This window comes from Xyrauchen texanus, chromosome 1 (genome assembly GCF_025860055.1).
Source record: "Xyrauchen texanus isolate HMW12.3.18 chromosome 1, RBS_HiC_50CHRs, whole genome shotgun sequence".
NCBI lineage: Eukaryota > Metazoa > Chordata > Actinopteri > Cypriniformes > Catostomidae > Xyrauchen > Xyrauchen texanus.
The window spans coordinates 19,169,548-19,195,420 of record NC_068276.1 but is presented as its reverse complement, the minus strand read 5'-3'; the positions used below and the strand labels follow the sequence as shown (position 1 = coordinate 19,195,420).

Below are 25,873 nucleotides of genomic sequence, written 5' to 3'. Positions count from 1 at the left end.
TCTGCCTAATCGCGATATCGCTTTCGTGGTGTGAGGGTGAATATACATGCATAGAAAGCTTGCCAATAGGGTGATGCAAAGCCCTGGGTCGCTGTACGTGGGAAGGGACTATGTCAATGTATTTGATCCTGTGTGCTTCTCACGGAGAGTACTTGGATGCAGCGCGCAGAGCTGGATGCGTCTATGTTCCAGTCTGTCGATGTCTTTTGTACAACTAGTTGAGCTGTCTTTGCACGAGAGTTGTCGTTTCTAATCATGTTTTTGAAAAATGCCAAGTTGCTTTGCGAATGTTTCACAGTTCAGGTAAGATTCTATTTTTAATATTTGAAATTAAATTGTGACACTCTTATTCATATGTGCGTCTAGCAGAAGCCCTTTGGTAGGCTAACGGTCACACGTGAACGTTATTGCTTTTATTTCTTTGTATTGTTTAAAATTACATTTCAACGTTTTAGCGGTACATTTTTATTGAATGCATTGAAAAGCAAGCAATAAGTTAAACTTAAAACGATAAACGTAAATTACACCATTTGTTCGACGAGAGTTAAAATATGTATTCCTCCATTCTTGTTACAGTATTTACCGGTAATATAATTTTTACAATAGAATCAATTGAAATCACTGACTTAATCAAAGGCAAAAGCTTTGATTCCCTGAGTGAGTCATCACATTGATGGAGAGCACAATTATGATTGGGAAACAAAGATTCCCAATCATAAGTGATGAATATGATTAGCCAACAGAGTACTTTGAACTCTCAGTAATCCGTTGTGTCGGAATTGTCCATGCATGACCTGGCATCTTTAGTAAAGCATAAGCTTTACAATACAAGGGGATCTGACGCGCTCAATTTCAAAATCGCTGAATCATCAAAAGTTGACAATGAACCTGCACATTTTCTACTGAAAGTGAGACAGTGACTTTGCAGAAAAAGCTTAGGAAATAATAAGTGAATATATGTGATTTATTAAGTGACCATAATAGCTTCTGGTTTTATATTGTAAAAAGAAAATATTTTACTTTATCTCAACATACAAGAAAGTAATAAGGAGACATTTTATACAGTACATCATGTTGAATCTAGAAGAGCTGAAATGTATTTAATTTAAGGAATACGTTTTCAAGTGGAGGTCCTCTTTGTCATGATAAAGCCTATATGGATTTCTATTAACAAAGTCAACAATGCTGAAAAATCTAGTGCTTTGTTGGATTTATGTTGAATCACACAGTCAATGTGTTATATATAAAAGTCATATTTTTGTTTGCTAGCATAGGTCAAGGTCTTTTGTTTTACCAAGGGTAAGGCTTGACATTGTGTCTGGGCTGTCTCTTGCAAGGCAGATAATAGACTCTAGTTGTTGGCATTTAGTGTTGGCACTTTCCCTGTTCCCTTTAACATTGGCTAAGATCCTAACTTCAAGCCCTTAAACTCATGGACACTGTGGTTGGCTGTGCCCTATGCCAAACAGTGAGACTGCATGGGATATTCTCTCCTCCTCTTCCTGTTTCTATCACAGTCTTATTCAAAGACAAAGTGCTAAGGTCAAGTGTATGTGTTTGTGCAAGTATATGGAGGGTTACCGCATTCTTCTTCAAGTAACTTAGAGGCTCTAACCTAAAATAATCAACCTCAAACAAGTGAATATTACAAATGATTACAAATCTTAGCATCTTTACATGTCTTTTATGTTTATAATTCAAAAGGCTTGTCATGAAAACACAATTAAGATTTCAAATTATGCTCTCTGTTACATTTATATTTATTTATTTACTTCTGTATACAGTACAGTGCCAAAGTCTTATAGACACATTAGATAAAAAAAATTACAAAAAAATTGGAAGATGCTTATATTATATCTTCTGCTTTATTGTGTCAATAGGACATATCGATTTTAGATTTCCAAAAATTCCTTTTGCAAACAGAACAGAGTAGAACAAGGAGTCCTGCAACAGATGGCATGGCCCCTACAGACCCCTGATCTCAACATCACTGAGTCAGTCTGGGATTGTGTGAAGAGACAGAAGCAATTGATACAGCCTAAATACATAGAAATGTGTGGCAAGTTCTCTAAGATGCTTGGATCAAACTATGGTGGTGGCTCAGCTGTTAAGGTTCTTAGTTACTGACCAGGTTCTTGGTTACTGACCAGAAGGTCAGGGGTTCAAGCACCAACACCACCAAGACACCACTGTTGGGCCCTTGAGCAAGGCCCTTGAACCTTCTGTTCCAGGGGTGCCGTATCATGGCTGACCCTGCACTCTGACCCCAGCTTAGCTGGGATATCCATCCATCCATCCATCGTCCACCGCTTATCCTGTGTACAGGGTCGCGGGGGGCTGGAGCCTATCCCAGCTAACATTGGGCGAAAGGCGGGGGACACCCTGGTCAGGTCGCCAGTCCATCGCAGTAGCTGGGATATGTGAAAAATAAATAATTTCACCATGTATATGCAGAAATGTATGTATAATGTGTGACAATTGATCAATTTATTTTTATTTTTATTACGTGCCAGCAACCTTGAAGTCCCATGCACACGTGTACCTAAGAGAACTGGTGCTGGTATAGTGTGGCCACACCAAATATTGATTTCGTTTTTCATGTTTACTGCACGTTGTATGATGGTCGTTGATAGATAAAAAAAAATATTCATGGCTTTATTTTAAAAAAAATATCCTCACTATCCAATTGTTTAGGTCATTAGGTGTAGAGCTTTTGCTCTACTATATATTATGATATACTGTATGTATTGCATAACAATCCATGCACGGTGGTCTTCAAGTGACCTCAATAGTATGGGTCACTGTAACTGAATGAGTGATGGAGATGGGGCTGGCTAAAGGAAATAAAGCACTGTTTACAGAGATAATATCCTTATGTATAGTTGTGGGAGGCCATTCTGCCTACATTTAATTAAATATGTGACTTTATAATGCTAGAGAGTTGGTCACATGAAATCTAGTTCTTGGAAATGCTTTGAGGGATTGGCTGATTACATGGTGGACGTGCATTCTGTAGCATTAAGGCATGCTCTATGTGTTTCTGTAGCAGTTCTTGGTTTCTAGATGGGTCATGGTGTAAACAGAACCTCTATTGCATTAGTTACAAGAGACCATTCTCTGCCAAGATCCGCAGTAATGTGATTTATCAAGCTTAGGTCAGCAGAGAAACAAAGATTCACATACATTCTTTTCGCAAAGTTTACTTCTATAGAAAAATCTAATTATTGCCGTACTCATTTGACCCAATCTGTAGTGCTTCATGACGCTTTGTAAGCCACAGGACCAGAGGTGCACAATTATGGCCTGGGCATCTCCAGAGGGTATGCTTTGATTAGAGTCTTACTGCGTCATTGCCTATTAAGGCTGAAAGACTGCATTCAAAATGTTCCTGTAAGAAATAAATGCTAGATGTCCACATGACAAGCTACATAGACCGAATACTCATTCACTCAGCACTGATTTGCCATGAAAATACAAAAGCAATACTGAAGGCTTCAGCAGAATAATGAGAAGAAAGTAATAGGAGAAGATTACTGAATTTTGGCTCCTATTCTGGAAAACAGTTTGTTGCCACTGCAAATATGTATTTTTATCGTTGCATTTTTGCTTTGACTCACACATTAGCTTTCACCCAATCTGACATGCATGTGATGGAGGATTAGACGTTGCAGCCCAGACATACACAAACACTCTGTGTAATATTTTTTCAATGTCAGGTGAACAGAGATCCACTGTTTGGAAAGTTCTGCCCTTATTGTGTGGGTGTGTCATAAGTGTCTTTATGAATTAAATTTGTTTAGGTTTGTTGCATTTTCAGATGCTTCTCTTATCAATCTTAAATCCTTTCACAGGTCATGATGTTGGTTACTGGTCATTTGATCATCTTATATAATGCATTGTTTGCCTATGTTTTTAAAGTAACTGATTTCTTTTGATGACAAGCCTTGCACAACAAAGAATGCAATCAGTGGACTTTGAATAGCACGAGCATCGCTACAAAATTACACTTCTTAAGGGTGTTTATTATAGAGGAAAATATGACATTAAGGCACTTAAGGAATAGTTTACTGAAAAAAGATAATTCTCTCATCATTTACTCACCTTAATGCTGTCTCAGAAGGTCACTCATATGACTTTCCTTCTTCTGTGGAACACAAACAGCCAAAGCAGCCAACGCTTGAATGAATGATGGAACCTTCAGATGGGGAGCTTGAGTTTGGATGTCTATGTTTATTGTTGACATGGAAAGGTCTACATTAGGATGAGAGAGGAGTTCTAAAATATCTGTGGTCATATAGAGTGAGGTGGCATTATGTATTGGTGGCATTATATGTTGTATACACTGAGTATAAAGTCCGCTAGACAGGAAACAAATATTGCACTTGTCATGAATGAGGTAGAATACTCTCTGTAGATCTGTGTCCTTGCAAGTCTCTACAGGTATTGTCTATGGCAGTGCAATGAGTTTAGTGCAGTAGGAAGGAAACCATGGGTTGTATAGTGTGAGACAGGGCTGTTATGTATTACAGCTTGTGCAAAGAAAGTATTGGAATCTGGTTGCCCTGGCTGGAGTGCTATTTAGGCCATGTCCAAACTCATCATTTCGGTTGAAAACTCTGTTTTCCATTTCCTAACGTCATCGTTTCCCAAAGTATAAGCAGAAGCGTTTTTCAAAAGTCTCAGTTTTCAATGGAGAAAACACCATTCCAGTGGGGATGAGAGTCGTATCAATAGCAATAGCAATGCCTTTTCCAAAGCAATGTGTCTTGAACCGAAAACATATTAGTGTGGTCATGGTCTTGCAAGGTCTAAACAAGCTCTGGGACGGGTGAGAGAGATTTTCTAGGTATTTTTCATCCATAGAATGAAGTATCATTTTGAACTGACCTTCATTTTGTTCTTGTGTGTCAGGACTCTTTGCCTTACTGCTGATGGTGCTGGTGTGGACACATCTTGGCCTGTCCTCCCCATTACGCCCCATCTGCGACCTGCGCGTCCTCGACCATTTCATCAAGGAGGCCTGGGATGCAGAAGCTGCCATGGTAAGAGACAGACACACAACTGCTAAAGCTGGATTCTTAGAAATACATTTATTTGTAATTCCAAGCACACTTTGATAGACTTCTCATTGTGTGAACGTTCTGTCTTATCATCATAGAAAGCTTGTAAGGATGATTGCAGTGTTGCAACAAACCTCACTGTTCCTCTGACTAGAGTTGATTTTGATGTGTGGGAAGCCATGAATGTAAGTAGTTTTCTTACTTGTGGCTGTTTTAAAGATCAAATGCTTTCAAAAGTGTGCTTGCCAATTTTATTGCTATTGGGTGTAGGCATTTTTTTGGATGTTATACACAGTGGTGGTCCATCAGGTACGCTGAGATTCCTCAAAAGTTTATTCAAAATGAAAGTAACAGATAAAGTGATACAATTATTGATTTAATAAATTTACCTGTTAATGTGTATAACACAGATGTGTTTAATTTAAAAGGATGTATTTTTTACATTTCTTTCATGTGCCATAATTCAGAGTTTTCAACACTTCAATAATGCCAGAAAAGGCTTAAATAGTAAACTGACAATTCAGAATAGACATTCAAATGACATTTTTTTTAAGATATCAGGAACAGACTTTGATGCTATCTTGACAAAGCATAGCCTGAAATGTAAAAATCGTTTTAAAAGATATTGTATGTATGTCCCACAAAAAATATAAAATGTCATGTAGATAGATATGTCAGTGTCAGAAACAGGAAAATCAAAATTCTGATCAGTTAGAAAGGACATAGAATGCTAATTTAGATCTTAGTCAGTATTAAGATCTAGTCTAATCAATCGAAAGGTCTGTACCAAGTTAGGTGGATGTAGCTTGATAGCTCCAGGAGGAGTAACAATCTGAAATTTTAATATTTGGATGTGAGTTTAATGAGTATATGCATCTGTCAAAACAGATAGAGGAGCAAGCTCAGGAGGTCCAGTCAGGCTTGCAGGTGCTGAACCAGGCCATCAGCTCATTACAGTCATCTAATCAGACTGATGTGCTACACTCCCACATAGATGCCAGTATTAGAAACATTGCCAGCATCAGACAGGTGCTGCGAAGTCTCAGCATACCGGTGAGTCACAAAGGTCCCTTGGGAAAAATCTATGGAACATTTTATTTGAAAAGAATTTGAAATATCTGATTCAGAATCTGTTTTACTTTAGAATGCATTGTGGGAAATTACTTACTTTATTAACCATACAATTCTTATGAAATTACACAAAGAACAAAATTTTAGCCACTACCAAACAATCTGAAAAGAAATCTGGAAATATCTGGGAATTTTATAATGGTCATTTCCAGTAATGGAATTTTCTACAATGAATATAATTTTTTCTAGTTATGCTCATCTAAAAATTGCTTACATTGTAACATTAGCTGGCAATAACAGGCAGACAAAGACGATGATGAAGTGAGAACCCAAGTGTAGTTTATTTACATAATTGATAACCAAAAAAGTGAATCCAAAACATAACAAACATAAACGACTTGACTTAGGCAGCGCCGGAGGTTTGGATGACCAAGGCAGAGCTGGGGGATCAGAAGACTGAGGCGGAGCCGGTGGGGCTGAGGACCAAGGAGGAGCTGTAGGGCCAAGGCGGAGCCTGGTGAACGACAGTCCAAGGAGGAGCTGGATGGAAGTGTAACCCCGGTAAAGCCGATAGGCTGGAGGACCGCGGTGGAGCAGAGGGAATGTATAGCCGAGGTGATGTCAAGGGATCGAAGGGCAAAGGTGGATTCCAGGGCTCGGAGGGTCTAGGCAGAGATGGAGGGTCGGAAGTTCTCCTTGTCTGGGATGTCACAGGGGGCAAAGGTCGAGCAGGTGACTTGGGGGGAACCGGCTGATTAGGAGAACTCAGGGTGGGGACAAGGATGGGAACCAACTCCAGCTCTAATAGCCCAGTGAGAGCTGGCTCTGGGACGGACAATACTTGCAACGCTGGTCTGGGACAGACAAGGCATGTAATGCTGGCTCTGGGATGGACAAGGCTTGCAACGCTGGCTCTGGAACGGAGGCCGTGGCAGGCATGGACGTTGGCTCGTGGACCAGAGGTGAGCCTGTGACATGGCATGGAACAGACTGAAGCTTGGCTGTGACATGGCATGGTGCAGACTCAGACATGGCTGTGACATGGCATGGAGCAGACTCAGGCGTGTCTGTGACATGGCATGGTGCAGACTCAGACATGGCTGTGACATGGCATGGAGCAGACTTGGGATCTGGGGCAGAAAGTGGCGCAAGTTCTGTGACAATGACGTGGAACTCTGGCTCGGCCACCATGATGTGGAACCCTGGCTCGGCGACCATGACGTGGGACCCTGGCTCAGCGACCATGACAGAGAATTGTGGTGTGGTATCCATGATGGTGGACTCTGACATGCTGGTCATGACTGTGGGTTCTGGCATGGCGGGTGCTGTGGAATTGCTGAGTTCCTCATCCGCCACTTCCAAAGTGAACGACGAACCGCTCCGCACCAGAGCATAGTCCATGAACTGAGCCGGATTGAGGGTAATCTGACCATCAGGGAGGAGACTGGCTCATTCAGCCCAAAATGGAAAGTTGAGTCCTTGAGGGCAATATCATTAAAGTCAATCTTGCAGGCTAGAGCACAGAAGTCCTCTACATATTCCTCCAGGGGATGATTCCCCTGATGTAGGTGCAGGAGCTGAACTGCTGGGCTCATAGGCAGTCAGGTATTCTGTAGCTTTGGCTGGCAATGACAGGCAGATGAAGACAATGATGAAGTGCAGTTTATTTACATAAGTGATAACCAAAAACATGAATCCAAAACATAACAAACATAAACGAGTTGACTTGACTTGACTTGACTTGACTAGACTTGACATGAACATGAACACAAACAAATTTAAACGTGACAATGTGCAATCTCTATAGACCATTTCATAACGATATTCATTGATTAGAGAATTTACGTCTTTGTGAACATTTTTCATTTGTTGTTAAACTCATTAAAAATGGCTAATGTTAATAAACGTTAATTAATAAACCATGTTGTAACACTTTTTATCTCTAGTAGGTGAACAATGTTTTTGTCAACTAATTGGTTTGATCGAAAGAGTCTAGCTGGCTAGTTAGGTCAGAGTATTTCTTTACGTACTCTAAAAGTAACTTTATAGATCACTCCTAATTTAACGAATGAAGCTGCGCAAATCATAAGCTTGCAGTATTAACAGATTTTTTTATTGTAATTGGAACTATGAAATATTCCCAACCTCTCTACTGAGGAAATAACTGTAAGCGTCTAAACTATGATATGCTTTCATAGCCTCTCTCTTGTAGACACACTGAGTGACTACATATTAGGACATATTAAACTTTTAATGTCCTGAGATTTGATATGAATAAAATCTTATTTAAGGTCCGGTAATGACACCACATTGTTTATTTTCTGTTTTTGCAAATGTCAAATTTTTAATGTCATGGCTAGACTCTAAAAGTACACACTAGTCAATTTGCTTTGGCAGTTCTGGGTTATAAAAATGCAGCTACCAGAAATGCTTCAGGAACAGACAGTAGTGTTGATATTCTTTGTTATTGTTTATGTCTGTGAAATGGTCTATAAAATAATTTTTAAAAAGTAATCACAATCAACTTGAAAAGTAACGGAAATGTCATGGAAAAGTCTTTTTTGAGCCCAAAGTGGGAATTTAAAGGAATAGTTCACCCAAAAAGGATAATTCTCTTTTCATTTACTTACCATTATGCTGTCTCAAACTCTGTTCTGTCTTCTGTAAAACACAAACAAAGATTTTTTTGAAGGCTGTATGTTTGGAAAGGATTTAACGGCAATAATCCATAGGACTCGAGTGGTGTAATCCATGTTCACCTAAAAATGATCAGCGAATTATACATTTTTAATTATCTTATTTATTTATTTGTATCATTACACACTTGTAACAGTTTCAGGAAGAGAGCATATAGTGGTTGTGTTTTTGTGTTTTGCATAGAATCACACAACATAAAGCTGTTATCAGATATAACTGAGCAATAATTTATAGTTCTAAACTCTTACACAGCTTATATACACTCTTTAACACATTGCAAAGTACTTAATGCACGTGACAAGCCTACACCCTCTCTCTGTGTCTCTTAGGAATATGTGCCTCCAACTAGTGGTGAAGACGCCCAGGAGACCCAGAAAGTATCCTCGATCTTAGAGGTGTTTCAGGTCCACATCAACTTTCTGCGTGGAAAAGTGCGCCTTCTGCTTGCGAATGCACCTGTCTGCCATCAAGGTGTCAGCTGATAGAAACTTAAGGGCAAGGGCCAAGTTAATTGGAGATCATCATATCAGGAGGCAGGATATGGACTATTACTGAGATTAACTTATGGGAAATGATAGAGTCACAAAGGATATTTCGCGAAAGTTTGAAGAAATGATCGCGAGCTGAAGCACTTTGAAAGATTACATCATAAGGGGAAATCTCACCACACTCTACATTCTCCAGAATGCTATGCGCCCCTATGGCATTATTAAAGCTTTCTACCTGCATTAACTGGCAAAATCAACCAAAAGGAAAAACAAATGCAAGAAATCACTCCTCTTTCCCTACATGACTGCACTGATTGCCCAGCACAACTGAGAATGTTTATCGCAGACTCTTTAAAAGTTTATTTTTTATTTTTTTTATCGCTTATTACATTGTCATTATTTATACAGATTTGTTTCTTAGAGTTGGAGTCACTGGCTTTTGCAGACTCGTCTCTGAAGTAATTCTTTTCCTCCATCTACCATGGCCTCAAGCACCACCAAATGTTGAACTTTTGATAGTGAAGAGTATTTATCAATGTTAATTATGCACCAGGTTTTATATTCATTTCAGTGTATATGAGTGTAAATGCGTATGTATGTGTGTCTGTCTTTTGAGAATGCTGCTGGGAATGATTAATGGTCAGGGGAAAACATTTTGTAATGCTGAATTGTTACGGGTCTGTTGGGGTTAAAAGGAGGAAGGACTAGATTGCTGCTCGTGTTGGGAGAATTGGAAGTTTCGTGAGAGCTGATGAGGCTCTGTGATAATTATCGCTGCTCACGTCTGAATTTTGTTGAAGAACACTGTCTTTTGCCGATAACAGCACTGCCAGGAAAAATATTGATTAGTGTGTGACGAACATCCTGCCTCACTTCCACTTTACTCACGATGCTGCATACTTGCCTTTGGGAAATGATCGTAAGGTTGACATTTTGTTTCATTTTTTCTTTTCTTTTTTGCTAATTCTTGTTTAATGTTTTTTCTAAATACCCTGTTTGTTTTTGTTTTTTTTACATCTGTCAATCAGTCACTGCCGGAATGCAACAAAGTATGTTTTATCTGTTTTTTCCTGTTATTTTGCTTTTATTTTCGTTTCTTTCCTCAAAACATCATTTGGTATTCATTTACAAAGTATTATTCTTAGTAAATAAAAAAAAATTGAACTTTAAAAACAAGGAGAGGAAGTTTGCCTTTTTTATCTCTCATGAGATTCATGCAATACACTTCTGCCATTCTGTAAATATATGTGATTCCAAGGTGAGTTTTAGAAGTGAAAACAAAAACTTTTATAGGTATGGTAGTAAGAAATTTAGGCATTTATTATGCCAAAGCCATAAATTGATAAAAAATGAGCACCACATTTTTGTCTTGTTTTGTTTCTCTATTCTTCTACAACCCCAATTCCCCAAAAGTTGGGACAATATGCAAAATGCCAATAAAACAAAAAGGAGTGATTTGTTAATGTACTTTAACATGTTTTCAAACTGTTTTTTTTTTTTTTTTTGCTGTTGTTGTTGAAAAAAACAGCTTTTGTATTCTCTGAGCCAAAGAAAAAAGTGCCATCCAAGCTGTCATCAGCACCAAGTCAAAAAGCCAGTGTCTGTCATGGTATGGGGTGAGTCAGTGCCAATGCATGGGTAACTTGCACATCTGTGAGCACACCATTAAAGCTGAAATATGTACAGTATGTAGGCTACACATTTTGGAGCAGCTAATGCTGCCCTCCAGGTGGTGCGTTTTCCAGCAAAACAATACCAAACCACATACTACTACCCTGATTACATGGCTGTGTGAGCAGAGAGAGTGGGTGCTAGATTGACCTAGGATTGAGAATGTGTTGTGCATTATGAACCACAAAATAAGGCAATAAAGGCCCCTTATAACTGTGCAGCTGAAAACCTGCAGAATGGATGAATGGGGCAAAATTCTGCTTGCTAAACTTGTGTCTTCAGTGCCCAAATTCTTAAAAATGTTATCAAATAAATTATGTTACACAGAGGTAAACACTCGACTGTCCCAACTTTTTTGGAGCATATTGCAATCATCTGAGTATAAATGAGTGTATATTATTAAAAAAAAAGATAAAACATCGAATGTGTTGTAGTGCTTTCAATATAGCGCAGCATGAACTGAATTTACAACTTTTTGGAACTGGATTTGTAACTGAATTTAGTCACAACACTAACATTACTGTCCATCACATTGAATCATGTCTCCCTTCTTTTCTTAGCTGTCTGCTACTCACCCACAACATCAGTCACCACCAAACTATCAACTCCCAGTCTGATTGGTTATGGTACAAGGCCCCTTTGAACAAATTCTTCACTCAACAAGCACTTTTATTGAAAGAAGATCCAATCCATTACTAAGCCACCAAAACAGCTGATCTTCCAGATAGAAGGAAATGTAATGACTAATTCACGCTCCCCCAACAAACACCAACTTCCAACAGTTGTCAGGTTTTGTTGCACCAGTGTGAAAATGACTTTCCAGCAATATAAATCAGAACTTTACAATGCTTGAATGTTGGCATCTGTTAGGTTAGTGTGAACCAGCATTAGCATGCATCTCCTAGGAAGATCAAAGCTGGACTCCCCAGACTCCATAAACTCACAGGCTTTTATCTTTTATCTCCCCTTACTCCGTAAAGTTTAAGAATCTACAAAGTTGAGGATATCAGAGAAAAGAATTACCTCCTACTCAAAACTACCAGGTGATCAATGCATTACTCCTTGTAGGTGAAGGCATCATATGGTTTCATCTGAAATTATTTCTTTTCAACCCTCTAATCACTAGGGACCTTCTTGTATATCACTACATGTTTTACAATAGTTCAGCTTGAATGACCACCAATCAACTGACAATAAATGTATGAAAAAATTAGCTACTGTCCTTCCCTGCCAAAAGCAACTTTCACCAATATCTTGCTACCCAACCAACCCATATATATTAATATATTATTAATATATATATATATATATATATATATATATATATATATATATATATATATATATATATATAACATGTAAGAACAGCACAGCAATACATTTAACACACAAATTCAGTGAAAACTTCCAGAATTCCTAGTTTCTTTGGACTAGTATGTCACATCGATTAAGACAAACGCTGCCTTTAAAGCACTGCTAAACAGCAACAACTTTCAAATAATGTTTACATCTGTCCCACACAGTGTTGAAAATTATGCTGGCTCTACGGATTAGGATAAAACACCTTGATATGAATGGCCGAGCTATAGCAGGTGTGAGTGAGTGGCTCTCCTGCCTCATCTGCATCCTCGGGTTCCAGATCGTCGATCAGTTCTACGGTGGATGTGTTGACTACCAGCTGCAGCATACCCTGGCTGTACATCTGCAGCTGCAGGGCAATGTTAATGTCCCGATTAATAGCCAGTCCCAGACCGAGGATGAAGATTTCCCTGTGAGCATCCAAAAGCTTCTGACACCTCGCCAGCTGGGCCTTGAAGTCTATTTTCATATTGATATAAATGTTGTTCTGTCGTTTTGGCAGTAGTGTGTACTCCATTAGGTCCATTTCTAGAGTGGAGCCCTCGGGCGGACAGTACCATCAGATTGTGGGGTACAGAAGCAGACACCGGGCTGCGTGGCTCGGCCATTTCAGGAGGTTGCATACACTGTACAAACACAACCAGAAAGAAGTTATACAATAGTAAATGTTTCACAACAATACAGAAAAATTATTTATTACAATTAAGGCTGTCGATTTAACAAGTTAATTCAGTGGATTTTTTTTATTTAAAAAATAGCCTGTTACATAAAAATGTACGCAATTAATCATGCCCCCTGACCTTACATAAATTACGTTATGAGGAATTTCCTATCAACGGAGCAATACAAGCATGAAATACCACTGTTTTTGCAACTCACAGTCAGCAGGGGGCAGTTATTTATTTGTTTAGTTTTAACGCCATATCAGCAACCAGGATATTCACATAGTAAACAAAGGTTCATCCATAAATATTTACAATATTAAATAAGACACTAAAATTTACACAAGATAAAAACTGTAAAATCTGTTCAGATGGTACTTTTTTAAAAATTAAACAAGTCTGTGTATAAAAGCATTGTCTGATAGTTCCAGTTCAGTTCAGTAAAATGTGCTTTAGGGTCATAGTGGTTTGGCAAGGTATACATATGGAAGGATCTTCACCAGTTTTTTAGTAATTTCTTTGGATCCTGAGGTTTATTTTGTATAATTTATTGCTGTTGCAATCAGTCCTTTCTGATTGCCACTTATTGGTGATATATGAGTTTATTATTGGGCTGAGGTCAGAGGGTGGCATCAGACATTCCAAGATCTCCAAGTTTATACTCCCGTAATCCAGTCGGGAACTAATTAATGTTCTGTAGAGATGTAAAAGAACGGTAGTGTCCGCACCCTATTTTGTATTGGCCAGCACTTTTAAAATATTCATTGTTTAAAAAAAAAAAATCCTCAGCATCTTCATATGTGGGATAAAGGTGGATTTATTATTTATTATTAAGGCCTAAGAATTTTAAATCATTCACCATTTTAATGGGTTCTCCCTCAATACTCAACTCTGGCCAGGTCTGGATTGGAAATCTGGCATACCGGGCATTTCCCCAGTGGGCCGACACACTTTGGGGCCGATCAGGGGTGGACTGGCCATCGGAAGAACTGGGCAGGCCTGTGGGTTTGGAATAATGCACAGATTTTGCTGTTTCGGAAGGAAATTGGTACTTTAATTCACCAAAGTGGCGTTCAACTGATCACAAAGTATAGTCAGGACATTAATGATGTAAAACAGCACCATCACTATTTGAAAAAAAGTCATTTTTGATCAAATCTAGAAAGGCCCCATTTCCAGCAGCCATCACTCCAACACCTTATCCTTGAGTAATCATGATAAATTGATATTTTGATACTAGAAAATCACTTGTTATTATATCAAAGCTGAAAGCTATTTAGTTTGTAGATGAAGCTTAACATTGTCTTTGTGTTTGTTTTTGAGTTGTCACAGTATGCAATAGACTGGCATGTCTTAAGGTCAATATGAGGTCAAAAATGGCAAAAAAAGAAACAGCCTTATCTAGAAACTTGTCAGTCAATCATTGTTTTGAGGAATGAAGGCTGTACAATGCTTGAAATTGCCAAAAAAACTGTTTCATAGGCATAGACTACAGTCTTCAAAGACAAAGGACAACTGGCTCTAACAAGGACATAAATAGATGTTAAAGGCCAAATGTACAACTAAACAAGAGGATAAGGACATCAGAGTCTCTTGTTTGAGAAACAGACACCTCTCATGTTCTCAGCTGACAGCTTCATTGAATTCTACCCGCTCAACAACAGTTTCATGTACAACAGTTAAGAGAAGACTCAGGGGTGCAGGACTGTTGGGATGAACTGCAAAGAAAAGCCACTTTTGAAACAGAAAATCAAAAAGAAAAGGTTTGAGTTGGCTAAGAAACACAGACATTGGACAACAGATAATTGGAAAAGAGTGTTATGGATCTTAACCCCATTGAGCTTCTGTGGGATCAGCTAGAATTTAAGGTGCATGAGAAGTACCCGACAAGACAGACACATCTATGGCAAGTGCTACAGGAAGTGTGGGGTGAATGTCACCTGAATGTCAAGGATCTGCAAAGCTGTCATTGCTGCACATGGAGGATTTTTTGATGAGAACTCTTTGAAGTAGTTTAAGTTTTTTTTTTAATTTGAATAGTAATTTATCACGTTATTAATGTCCTGACTGATAAATTATGTTCAGCTGAATGCCATTTTGATGAATAAAAGTACAATTTTTTTTCCATAAGAGTAAAATCTGTACATTATCAATTATTATTAAGCCTAATAATTAATTGGATTTAAGAAATTACTCATTTGATAGCCCTAATTGAAATACATGTCAAACACATAATATGCATTATCATGTATGGTTTTCACTGATATAAAAATACAAATAAAAGTAAAATACTTATATGCAAAATATAGGCTATTTCAAAATTCTACAAATGGGTTTCATTTAGGCATCACATTTTCCCAAATCATGGTTTAATACATTCATATATGATCTTTATGATATCATCACCAATATATGACATTTACACTTTAATATACAGGTGAAACTCGAAAAATTAGAATATCGTGCAAAAGTTCATTAATTTCAGTAATTCAACTTAAAAGGTGAAACTAATATATTATATAGACTCATTACAAGCAAAGTAAGATATTTCAAGCCTTTATTTGATATAATTTTCATGATTATGGCTTACAGCTTATGAAAACCCCAAATTCAGAATCTCAGAAAATTAGAATATTGTGAAAAGGTTCAGTATTGTAGGCTCAAAGTGTCACACTCTAATCAGCTAAACACCTGCAAAGGGTTCCTGAGCCTTTAAATGGTCTCTCAGTCTGGTTCAGTTGAATTCACAATCATGGGGAAGACTGCTGACCTGACAGTTGTGCAGAAAACCATCATTGACACCCTCCACAAGGAGGGAAAGCCTCAAAAGGTAATTGCAAAAGAAGTTGGATGTTCTCAAAGTGCTGTATCAAAGCACATTAATAGAAAGTTAAGTGGAAGGGAAAAGTGTGGAAGAAAAAGGTGCACAAACAGCAGGGATGACCGTAGCCTGGAGAGGATTGTCAGGAAAAGGCCATTCAAATGTGTGGGGAGCTTCACAAGGAGTGGACTGAGGCTGGAGTTACTGCATCAAGAGCCACCACACACAGACGGGTCCTGGACATGGGCTTCAAATGTCAAACGTCTTACCTGGGCTAAAGAAAAAAAGAACTGGTCTGTTGCTCAGTGGTCCAAAGTCCTCTTTTCTGATGAGAGCAAATTTTGCATCTCATTTGGAAACCAAGGTCCCAGAGTCTGGAGGAAGAATGGAGAGGCACACAATCCAAGATGCTTGAAGTCCAGTGTGAAGTTTCCACGGTCTGTGTTGGTTTGGGGAGCCATGTCATCGGCTGGTGTTGGTCCACTGTGCTTTATTAAGTCCAGAGTCAACGCAGCCGTCTACCGGGACATTTTAGAGCACTTCATGCTTCCTTCAGCAGACAAGCTTTATGGAGATGCTGACTTCATTTTCCAGCAGGACTTGGCACCTGCCCACACTACCAAAAGTACCAAAACCTGGTTCAATGACCATGGTATTACTGTGCTTGATTGGCCAGCAAACTCGCCTGACCTGAACCCCATAGAGAATCTATGGGGCATTGCCAAGAGAAAGATGAAAGACATGAGACCAAACAATGCAGAAGAGCTGAAGGCCGCTATTGAAGCATCTTGGTCTTCCATAACACCTCAGCAGTGCCACAGGCTGATAGCACCCATGCCACGCCGCATTGAGGCAGTAATTAATGCAAAAGGTGCCCAAACCAAGTACTGAGTACATATGCATGATTATACTTTTCAGAGGGCCGACATTTCTGTATTTAAAATCCTTTTTTTTTATTGAGTTCATGTAATATTCTAATTTTCTGAGATTCTGAATTTGGGGTTTTCATAAGCTGTAAGCCATAATCATCAAAATTATATCAAATAAAGGCTTGAAATATCTTACTTTACTTGTAATGAGTCTATATAATATATTAGTTTCACCTTTTAAGTTGAATTACTGAAATTAATGAACTTTTGCACGATATTCTAATTTTTCGAGTTTCACCTGTATGGCAATATCAGAGATTGTATGGGCCCAGTGAAAATTAAACACACAGCTGGAATCAAATTAAGCTTTACTCATAGATGTTTTATATTTGATACTGAAAGTTTCATGTAGAATGTATATAATGTTCTGCATTATTTATGATCACACGTGTAATTATTTTTCATAAGCATCATTTTATTTTACAAAGACAAATGAAGGAAGGAAACTGCGGTAGACAATCACTGCTCTGTCTGCGCAGGTCTGTTTTCATGTGGCGGAAGAGATATCACGCGCACCGGAACTGCTTTTTAAAGCAGCTCAATGTGACATCATAAAACATACCACACTTTTTAGAGGAAACATGATATACTTTCCATTATAAAATTATAAATATATATCTATGAAATACATTATGTTTTAAGTATCTGAGTGCCACTATGAGGATGTATAGTAGCATGCTCAAGAGGACTTTTATTTTGATGTGCCACTAGTTTGACGGTGCTGCAGTGTGCATGAACGCTTCATTCACTCAGCGTTTGTTTAGTCGACCTAAACTAAAATCCACGTACATTTTATTTCATTCGTAAGGTCAGTTTTTCTAGTTGTAATTAAGCATGTCGGACACATGGAGTCACATCCAAGCGCACAAAAAGCAGCTGGACTCCCTGCGAGAGAGGCTGCAGAGGAGAAGAAAAGACACCACACAAATGGGCATTGGTGTGTTGGGTAACTTTATTATGTAGCTGTCAGATCTGCAAAATTGTAAACTGCGATCCTAGTATTTGATTCACCTGCTAATAAAGTCTGTCTAGCTGTGAAAGTAACGAGAGAACTACTATAGCAAACCATTTAAACGGTATAGTTCAACCAAATGTAAAAATGCTCACCTCATACCATCATAGATGTGTATAACTTTTCTTCTTCTGCAGAACACAAATTAAGATCTTTAAAAGAATATTTCAGCTCTGTCGGTCTATACAATGCAAGTGAATGGTGGCCAGAACTTTAAAGCTCCAAAAAGCACATAAAGGCAGCATAAAAGTCATTAATAAAACTCCAGTGGTTTAATCCATGACTTCAGAAGTTAGTGGTGTGGGTGAGAAACAGATAAATATTTAGTAAATATCCACTTTCACATCCTTTTGTGCAGGAGAGTTTTATAGTAAAAAAGGACTTAAATATAGATTTTATTCTCACCCGCACCTGTAAGATTGCTTCTGAAGACATGGATTTAACCACTGTAGTCTAATGGTTTACTTTTATGCTGCCTTTATGTGCTTTTTTTTTTTTAGCTTTACAGTTTTGGCACCCTTGCATTGAAAGTCATTCACATCTGGGATTACATGAGGGTGAGGAAATAATGAGAGAATTTGAGTTGTTTGGGTGAACTATTCCTTTAAACAAGTTGCTTATTCCATCAGCTTGATTTACACTGTTCCATCAAAAATGTGGCTGTAAATGGTTGTACTGGTGTAATTGAGTTTGAATGTTCTGTATACCAAAGGGAGGTGGAACCAAGTTCCAACCATTATATTTGTCATATCAGTGAATTAATTACAAGTCTATAGTGCCACCTACCGCATGGGCATTTTCCAACAATGAGTTCATGTTTCTAAAAGAGATTGGAAGTGGTGAGGGAGTGTCTGCAAGGAGTGACAGCCCTGGACCGACCCTCCAGAATCTGCCGCAAATGGAAGTTGAGCAGCCCCCAGACCCAGAACTGGAGAGGAGGCTGCTGGCATACCTGTCCGAACTGAGTCTTTCTCTGCCAATCGATTCCCTTGCGATCACCAACCAACTAAACACGGTAAGAGCTGTGAGCATGCTTGTGTATGTGTTTTTTTACAAACATCCCAGAAACTAATTTCTGTGTGAATCTTTCTCCCTCACCCTTATTTTCTCTCTCGCTCATTTACTTGGATTCAGCCTGAGTCTCCAGTTACCCACACCTGCATCCAAAGTCTCCTACTCAAATTTTCTGCTCAAGAACTTATTGAAGTTCGGCAACCTTCTCTCACTGCCTCTTCATCATCCTCCTCCTCCACCCTCGTCACTTCTGTCGATCACACCAAGCTATGGCCTATGATAGGGAATGCAGCCCAGCCACAGAGAACTGCCATCAAAAGAAAAGGAGATGACATCATACACCAGAAAAGAGCTCCAGGCTCCTCCCCTTTGCTTCAAGCACCATCTTCTCCTCCCAAGAAATCCTCTGCCTCTCTGGCACCTCTGTCCAATTTGCAGCTTACTGGATCATCTGGGGGTGGAGGTGGTGGGACTGAGAAAAAGGGGCGGAGCAATAAGGTCCAAGCATCTCACCTGGACATGGAGATTGAGAGTCTATTGAGCCAGCAGTCAACCAAGGAACAGCAGAGCAAAAAGGTACAGTAATTAAATAGCAAGTCACCAGAGCCTTGTCCAAAAAAAGTTTTGTGTGTAGATGTGTATTTATAAGTGTGTGTGCTTGTGTTAGGTGAGTCAAGAGATCCTAGAGCTCTTGAACACTAGTTCAGCAAAGGAGCAGTCGATTGTGGAGAAGTTCCGCTCAAGAGGCAGAGCTCAAGTGCAGGAGTTCTGTGATTATGGGACCAAAGAGGAGTGTGTGCAATCTGGAGACACACCTCAGCCCTGCACCAAGCTGCACTTCAGGTGAGACCTTATTCATGCCATCTTTGATTTTTAATGGGAATGACAACAAGGCTGTGAGGGATTGACATATCTTCAATGGACTGTACTACAGTTTAAAGTATTTTGGATTGTTCCGTGGACAAAATATTGATATAATATCTGTCCAAGAACATTCATTATACAAAGAACTCCAGACAACATTAGCTGTGGGAAATCAGATGTTATCTAAGAGCTTTATACCGTTTGTGCCATTGAAGAGACTGTAAGTCTGTCCCACACAGCCTTGCTGTCATCTTTGTTAAAAATCAAAGATGGCATTAACGTGAATAAGGTTATCTAGTGAATTTATGTAGATTATCAAGTTTGTAGCTTTTATATTTTTATGCTTTAAAGTAGTGGTCGATCAATATGTTTTTTTTTTCAATGACCGATATCTATACTGATATCTAGAGAGCAATACATGTCGATAAACATAATACAACTTAAAAACGGCTATGCCGATGCTGATAATCGCAAAATGGCCAAAAAAGGTCTGATTAATCACATTTAGCGATTTATCACTACTTTAAAGGGGATACATTTAGAGACGCTACTTCTTGGAGAAGGTTTCAGAATGATAACAGTAACTGTGAAGTTGTGTCTCTAAATGTATCCCGTTTAAAGGGATAGTTCACCCAAAAATGTAAGTTCTCTCATCATTTACTCAACCTCATGCCATCACAGATGTGTTTGACTTTTTTCTTCTGCTGAACACAAACAAAGGTTTTTAGAAGAATATTTCAGCTCTCTAAGTCCAAACAATGTAAGTGAATGGTGATCAGTATTTTGAAGCTCCAAAAAGCACATAAAGGCAGCATAAAAGTAATCCATAAGAATCCAGTGGTTAAATCTATATCTTCAGAAGTGATATGTTAGGTGTGTGTGAAAAACAGATCAATATTTATGTCCTTTTGTACTATAAATTTTCCTCCCTGGCCAGTAGGTGGTGATATACATGAAGAATGCAAATAGTCAAAAACAAAAGAAGAATAATGTAAAAGTGAAAGCAGAGATTGATAGTAAAAAGGACTTTATATATATATATATATATATATATATATATATATATATATCGATCTGTTTCTCACCCACACCTATCTTATCACTGAAGATATGGATTAAAACACAGTTTAAATTTAACCACTGTCGTATGGACATTAATGCTGCCTTTGTGTTTTTTGGAGGTTCAAATGTTGGTCCCCATTTACTTGCATTGTATGGACTTACAGAGCTGAGATATTCTTCTAAAAATGTGTTCAGTAGAAGAAAGAAAGTCATGCACATCTGGGATGGCATGAGGGTGATTAAATGATGAGAGAATTTAAATTTTTGGTTGAACTTTTCCTTTTAAAGCACCACAACTATAGCTGTCAAAGCATTACTTTTGTAACAAATTCACCGCCTTCAACGAGAATTCTCACACACCATGTTTGCATGCACTTAAGAAAACATTTTATTTCATGTAAACACCATTTTCCTTCCACTGTTTAAGGGATTATGAGAAAACGGTGTAACACACCTAGGTTTCTCCCAGAGAACACAGCTTATGTGGTCATGTATACACATTAGCGTTGTTCATGTGCCTGGAATAGACCGAATAACTAACGTCATAGGTTGGAGCATACATCAAATTAACATGTCAACACGTGCAATGGAAAGAATTCAATAGTTCTGGGAGTACAGTGGGAAAAGGGAGAAGCACATAAACTATTTACACTATACCCATTTTATATACATCCGCATATACGCACTCAAGAACAGGGAATCCTGGAGTTTCACATAATAGGGAAAGCCCACTATTGCAGCACAATTCCTCTGCTGATTGCGATGGAAAGTTAAAGAAACAAACACAGCAACAACTCTGGAATATCTGGAAATAAAGCGTAGCAGCGGAGAATAAAATAGTGAAGTCTTCCTCAGATCCCATGTTTATTTACACAAGCGTTGTGGAGAAATTGCATTGCTATGAGAAAGCTGCTGCTTACTGACTGAGCCTCATCTATACTGGAGTAAACAGTGCATAACCACAAACACTGCTTTCCAGCTTTAAGCAGTTTTCACGCAATAAATGGCTTTTTAGAGTCCATGTAAACAAGCTCATAAACTGAGCATGTTTCCATGCACAAATTTAACAGAGATTATGCCTAATAAGCCAACTCTGTGTGTGATCATGTAAATGCCTTAAATGGTTTTCTTTTATCAGGGTAAGGTCATAAACGGTTTAAAATAAAACTGATCCACACAGGCAGTTTTTTGCCCATTACCTGGTTTTGAGTTGATACACCTCTACTGCTGTTTATGTTTTGATGTCAAAAGCAGAGAATAATCCAATGATTTCAAGACTCATTTAACAGTTTTCTTGTGTTGTTGTCTTGTTTTGAATAAGCTGATTAATGGTATTTATCAGCGAATTGGTGTGCATGTAAGTGCACTCATTGTTGGCAAATCGCCTGCAATGAGCAATGTTCACATTGTTATGAATAATATGTTAGATCATGGTAGGGGTTGTGAAATAAAAGGCAATGGTTATTTACTTTACAAATCTGAAAAAATGACATTTATGCTTTCCTATTTGCTCATAGTCTTGTAGAAGTCAATTTATAATCTACATTTTGATTGCTCATTTGTTGATAAATGTTTAACTGTTGGTTGGTCACATGCTATTATTATGTGATTTTTCAAGGCGTATCATCAACAAACACACAGACGAGAGCCTGGGCGACTGCTCCTTTCTGAACACCTGTTTCCATATGGACACTTGTAAATATGTCCACTATGAGATTGACAGCCCTCCTGAAGCAGAGGGTGAAACCTTGGGGCCACATGCAGGCGCCACTGAGCTTGGACTGCACTCCACCGTGGGAGACAACAACGAGGGCAAGCTGTTTCCTTCACAGGTATCGGAAGCAGTTACCTGCTCCACATCCCCTGATAATGCCTTATAATAATATGAAAGTGGTTCAGCGGTTAAGGATCTGGGTTACTGACCAGAAGGTCTGGGGTTCAAGTCCCAGCACCACCAAGATGCCACTGTTGGACCCTTGAGCAAGGCCCAACAAAGCACAGTCCCCGGTGTATTTTGGAATTTACTCGAAGTCCTCGTGGTGGCGTATTGACTTGTCTCAATCCGGGTTGCGGAGGATGAACTTCAGTTGCCTCAGTGTCTGAAACAGTCAATCCGCGCATCTTATCACGTGGCTTGTTGAGCGCATTACCGCGAGGACGTAGCGCGTGTGGAGGCTTCACGCTATTCTCCCCAGCATCCACTCGCAACTCACCACACGCCCTACCGAGATCGAACTACATTATGGTGACCACGAGGAGGTTACCCCATGTGACTCTGCCCTCCCTAGCAACCGGGCCAATTTGGTTGCTTAGGAGACCTGGATGGAGTCACTGAGCACGCCCTGGATTTGAACTTGCCAGGGGTGGTTGTCAGGGGCTTTACTCTCTGAGCTACCTAGGCCTCCCTTATGCACTAAATCTTAATTTTTATGGTTATTATTGGGATTTTGGTTGCACAGTAAACTGCTTATGGGATTTTATTAATTTAAGAATCTTGTAGCCTCAATGTCTGTGCCCTACATAGTAAGGAAAGACTTAGAAATGTTTTATCGTTCTTTAAAACAATTTTTTTAAACAGTCAGCCAATAAATCGGTTATCAGCCTTTTCCACCACCTTAGGGGCTCGAGGGGATCATGGCACACAAAGCTTCGGCAAAACCCACTATCACCTGACCTCTTTTCATAAGATTGTGCATACTGCTATTGAAATTTGGTATTGTAGCTCTGCTAATATTGTTGGCTCTTATATGATAAATTGCTTGTTTTTTTTTCTCATTAGAAAGTCACTTTAGATCAACATTTAGTAATATAAATGTAATAATTACTGATTCTAAATTGGCATTTTTACTTCAAGACACATTACAGATTTCCACTCTAACCTTTTTACCCCCATCTCAGTGGATTTGCTGTGATATCCGTTATCTGGATGTGTCCATCCTGGGGAAGTTTGCGGTGGTGATGGCCGACCCACCGTGGGACATCCACATGGAGCTTCCCTATGGAACGCTCACAGACGACGAGATGAGGAAACTCAACATTCCTATACTTCAGGATGACGGTTTCCTCTTCCTCTGGGTGACAGGAAGGTAGGGGCTCGAGGGGATCATGGCACACAAAGCTTATCGTCAGAGAGTCTCATTGTAGTAATTAGATCATTTTGGCATCACTTGTACTCCACAGTGGAATGTAAATGACTTATTTTCTAAAAATCACTTGTGGTCATTGCCGATTGTGTTTTTATTATAACAGAGTTGTTCATCTAGCTCTACACATTTGTCTTGACATGTGTCTGAATTTTATGTACAGTAGCACTATTGTCATATGCATGCCATAAGAATAGTTTTCTATGAATACATGGTCTGTAAAAGCTGAAAGGAGATGGATGTAATGTTAGCTTTACAACAATCCAAATGCAAGTCAACAAAAAATATCTTGTCATTACAGAGCTATGGAGCTGGGCCGAGAGTGTCTCAACTTATGGGGGTAAGTGTCTTTAGATGCAGAAGACAATGCAAAGTGAAATGAATCTTAAACTACTATTAATTTAATTTTCTTTCTTTTTTCACACAATCAGCTATGAGCGTGTAGATGAGATTATCTGGGTAAAGACTAACCAGCTTCAGAGAATCATTCGCACTGGAAGGACTGGACACTGGCTGAATCATGGCAAAGAGCATTGCTTGGTATGTGTGTATGTAAGAATACATTATTTTTGAGCAAGGGTCAGAAAATAAGGGTGGATCAGGGTAAAAATGCCCCAGAAATTCAAAATTTCGGGGGCAAAAAATACCTCCTGGATAAGTGTGTTTTAATTTGCAACATGTGATCTTGATCTTATTGTTCTATTCTAGGCCTAGTTACATATTAACTCATAAATATAAGTTGGTTTAATTTTATGGGAAAAATTATAAATTCAATAAAATGAATAGACATTGTGTGTGTGTGTGTGTGTGTGTGTGTGTGTGTGTGTGTGTGTGTGTGTGTGTGTGTGTGTGTGTGTGTGTGTTATACAAATATATATATTATTTAATATTAAGATTTATTTTTATTTTTTGAATGGAGCAACTGACATTAAGATTAAAACACTTTATTTTGTAATATGAATATAAATGCCCCAACAAAGGTAAAAATGCCCCTGAAAATCAAATTTTTGACATTGATATCAGCTAATATATTGCCTTGCTTTCTCTAGGTGGGAGTAAAAGGAAAACCACAAGGTTTTAACAGAGGTCTTGATTGTGATGTCATAGTGGCAGAGGTAAGTCATAATAAGTTAATTGATAAAGCAGTGAGAAACTATTGAACTACACATATTCCTTGTGTTTGATAACTTCTGTAGTTTATGTAGCTCAAATTTCAACATCATTTTTAACAAATTGATTATATGATCACTTACATCTGTTTACACGAAAGGTCCGCTCAACCAGTCATAAACCAGATGAGATATATGGAATGATTGAACGTTTGTCACCAGGGATGCGAAAGATTGAATTGTTTGGCAGACCGCACAATGTGCAGCCTAACTGGTGAGTCAGACTTTCAGGGGTTTGAATCGGGAGCTATCTTGGTGTCCAAATCTCTTTCAAAACGAAGTAAACATTTTCAGTCAGATACACTTTTTGCCTTCCTTTTTCACTCACTTATTATCTCACTCGCTACCTTTTTGATTTGCAGGATAACTCTTGGTAATCAGCTGGACGGTATTCACCTTTTAGACCCTGAAGTAGTTGCACGTTTTAAGAAGCGCTACCCAGACGGTGTCATCTCTAAACCGAAAAACATGTGAGGACTGGAATAGTGAGATAGACACAGGTCTCAACACTGAAACATTATTTCAGACAGGACCACCAGTATCAATATTAAGCCTTTTGTACCAATTTTTAAAATAAAAACACTGAACCGTGTTTTTTAGTTGTGTTTTGACAGATTCATTTGGCTGTTAGGTCACAAGTGATTTTCAAAGAGACAACATTTATGTGAGAATAGTAGACAAAAATGAAGACACTTTTTGCAAAAACATATTATTATTTATTTTTTTTTTTCATATATTTGACAACAAAAACAAAATTGCATATGTTGCTGTTTTTCATATCATTTAGTTTAGGATTATTTTTATTTTATAAAATTAGATTTACACTCTCTCATACAAAACTTACAAAAACT

At 38.5% G+C, this 25,873-nt stretch overlaps 2 protein-coding genes and 1 pseudogene across 3 annotated transcripts; 2 read left to right on the top strand and 1 right to left on the bottom strand.

Moving 5' to 3' along the window:
- The first annotated feature begins 63 nt into the window (after window positions 1-63).
- LOC127624933 (erythropoietin) lies at window positions 64-11,361 on the top strand. 2 transcript variants are annotated; one of them, XM_052099988.1, is made up of 5 exons: window positions 64-303; window positions 4,912-5,042; window positions 5,159-5,245; window positions 5,949-6,113; window positions 6,539-7,587. In XM_052099988.1, exons 1-5 carry the CDS (start codon window positions 288-290, stop codon window positions 6,629-6,631), a joined length of 492 nt encoding a protein of 163 aa, XP_051955948.1. In that variant the 5' UTR covers window positions 64-287; the 3' UTR covers window positions 6,632-7,587. The 2 variants fall into 2 exon arrangements, with proteins under 2 accessions (XP_051955948.1, XP_051955862.1); XM_052099902.1 differs by lacking the exon at window positions 6,539-7,587 and adding an exon at window positions 9,158-11,361 and having other exon boundaries at window positions 73-303.
- Window positions 11,362-12,530: 1,169 nt separating this feature from the next.
- LOC127625249 (ribonuclease P protein subunit p20-like) lies at window positions 12,531-12,954 on the bottom strand (annotated as a pseudogene).
- A 4,526-nt stretch (window positions 12,955-17,480) lies between these two features.
- LOC127623868 (N6-adenosine-methyltransferase subunit METTL3) lies at window positions 17,481-25,871 on the top strand. The gene is made up of 11 exons (XM_052098480.1): window positions 17,481-17,695; window positions 18,598-18,785; window positions 18,905-19,360; window positions 19,452-19,627; window positions 22,329-22,542; window positions 23,609-23,796; window positions 24,155-24,193; window positions 24,285-24,393; window positions 24,903-24,968; window positions 25,124-25,236; window positions 25,385-25,871. The coding sequence occupies exons 1-11, from the start codon at window positions 17,593-17,595 to the stop codon at window positions 25,494-25,496; spliced, it is 1,764 nt and encodes a 587-aa protein (XP_051954440.1). The 5' UTR covers window positions 17,481-17,592; the 3' UTR covers window positions 25,497-25,871.
- The last annotated feature ends 2 nt before the right edge of the window (window positions 25,872-25,873 follow it).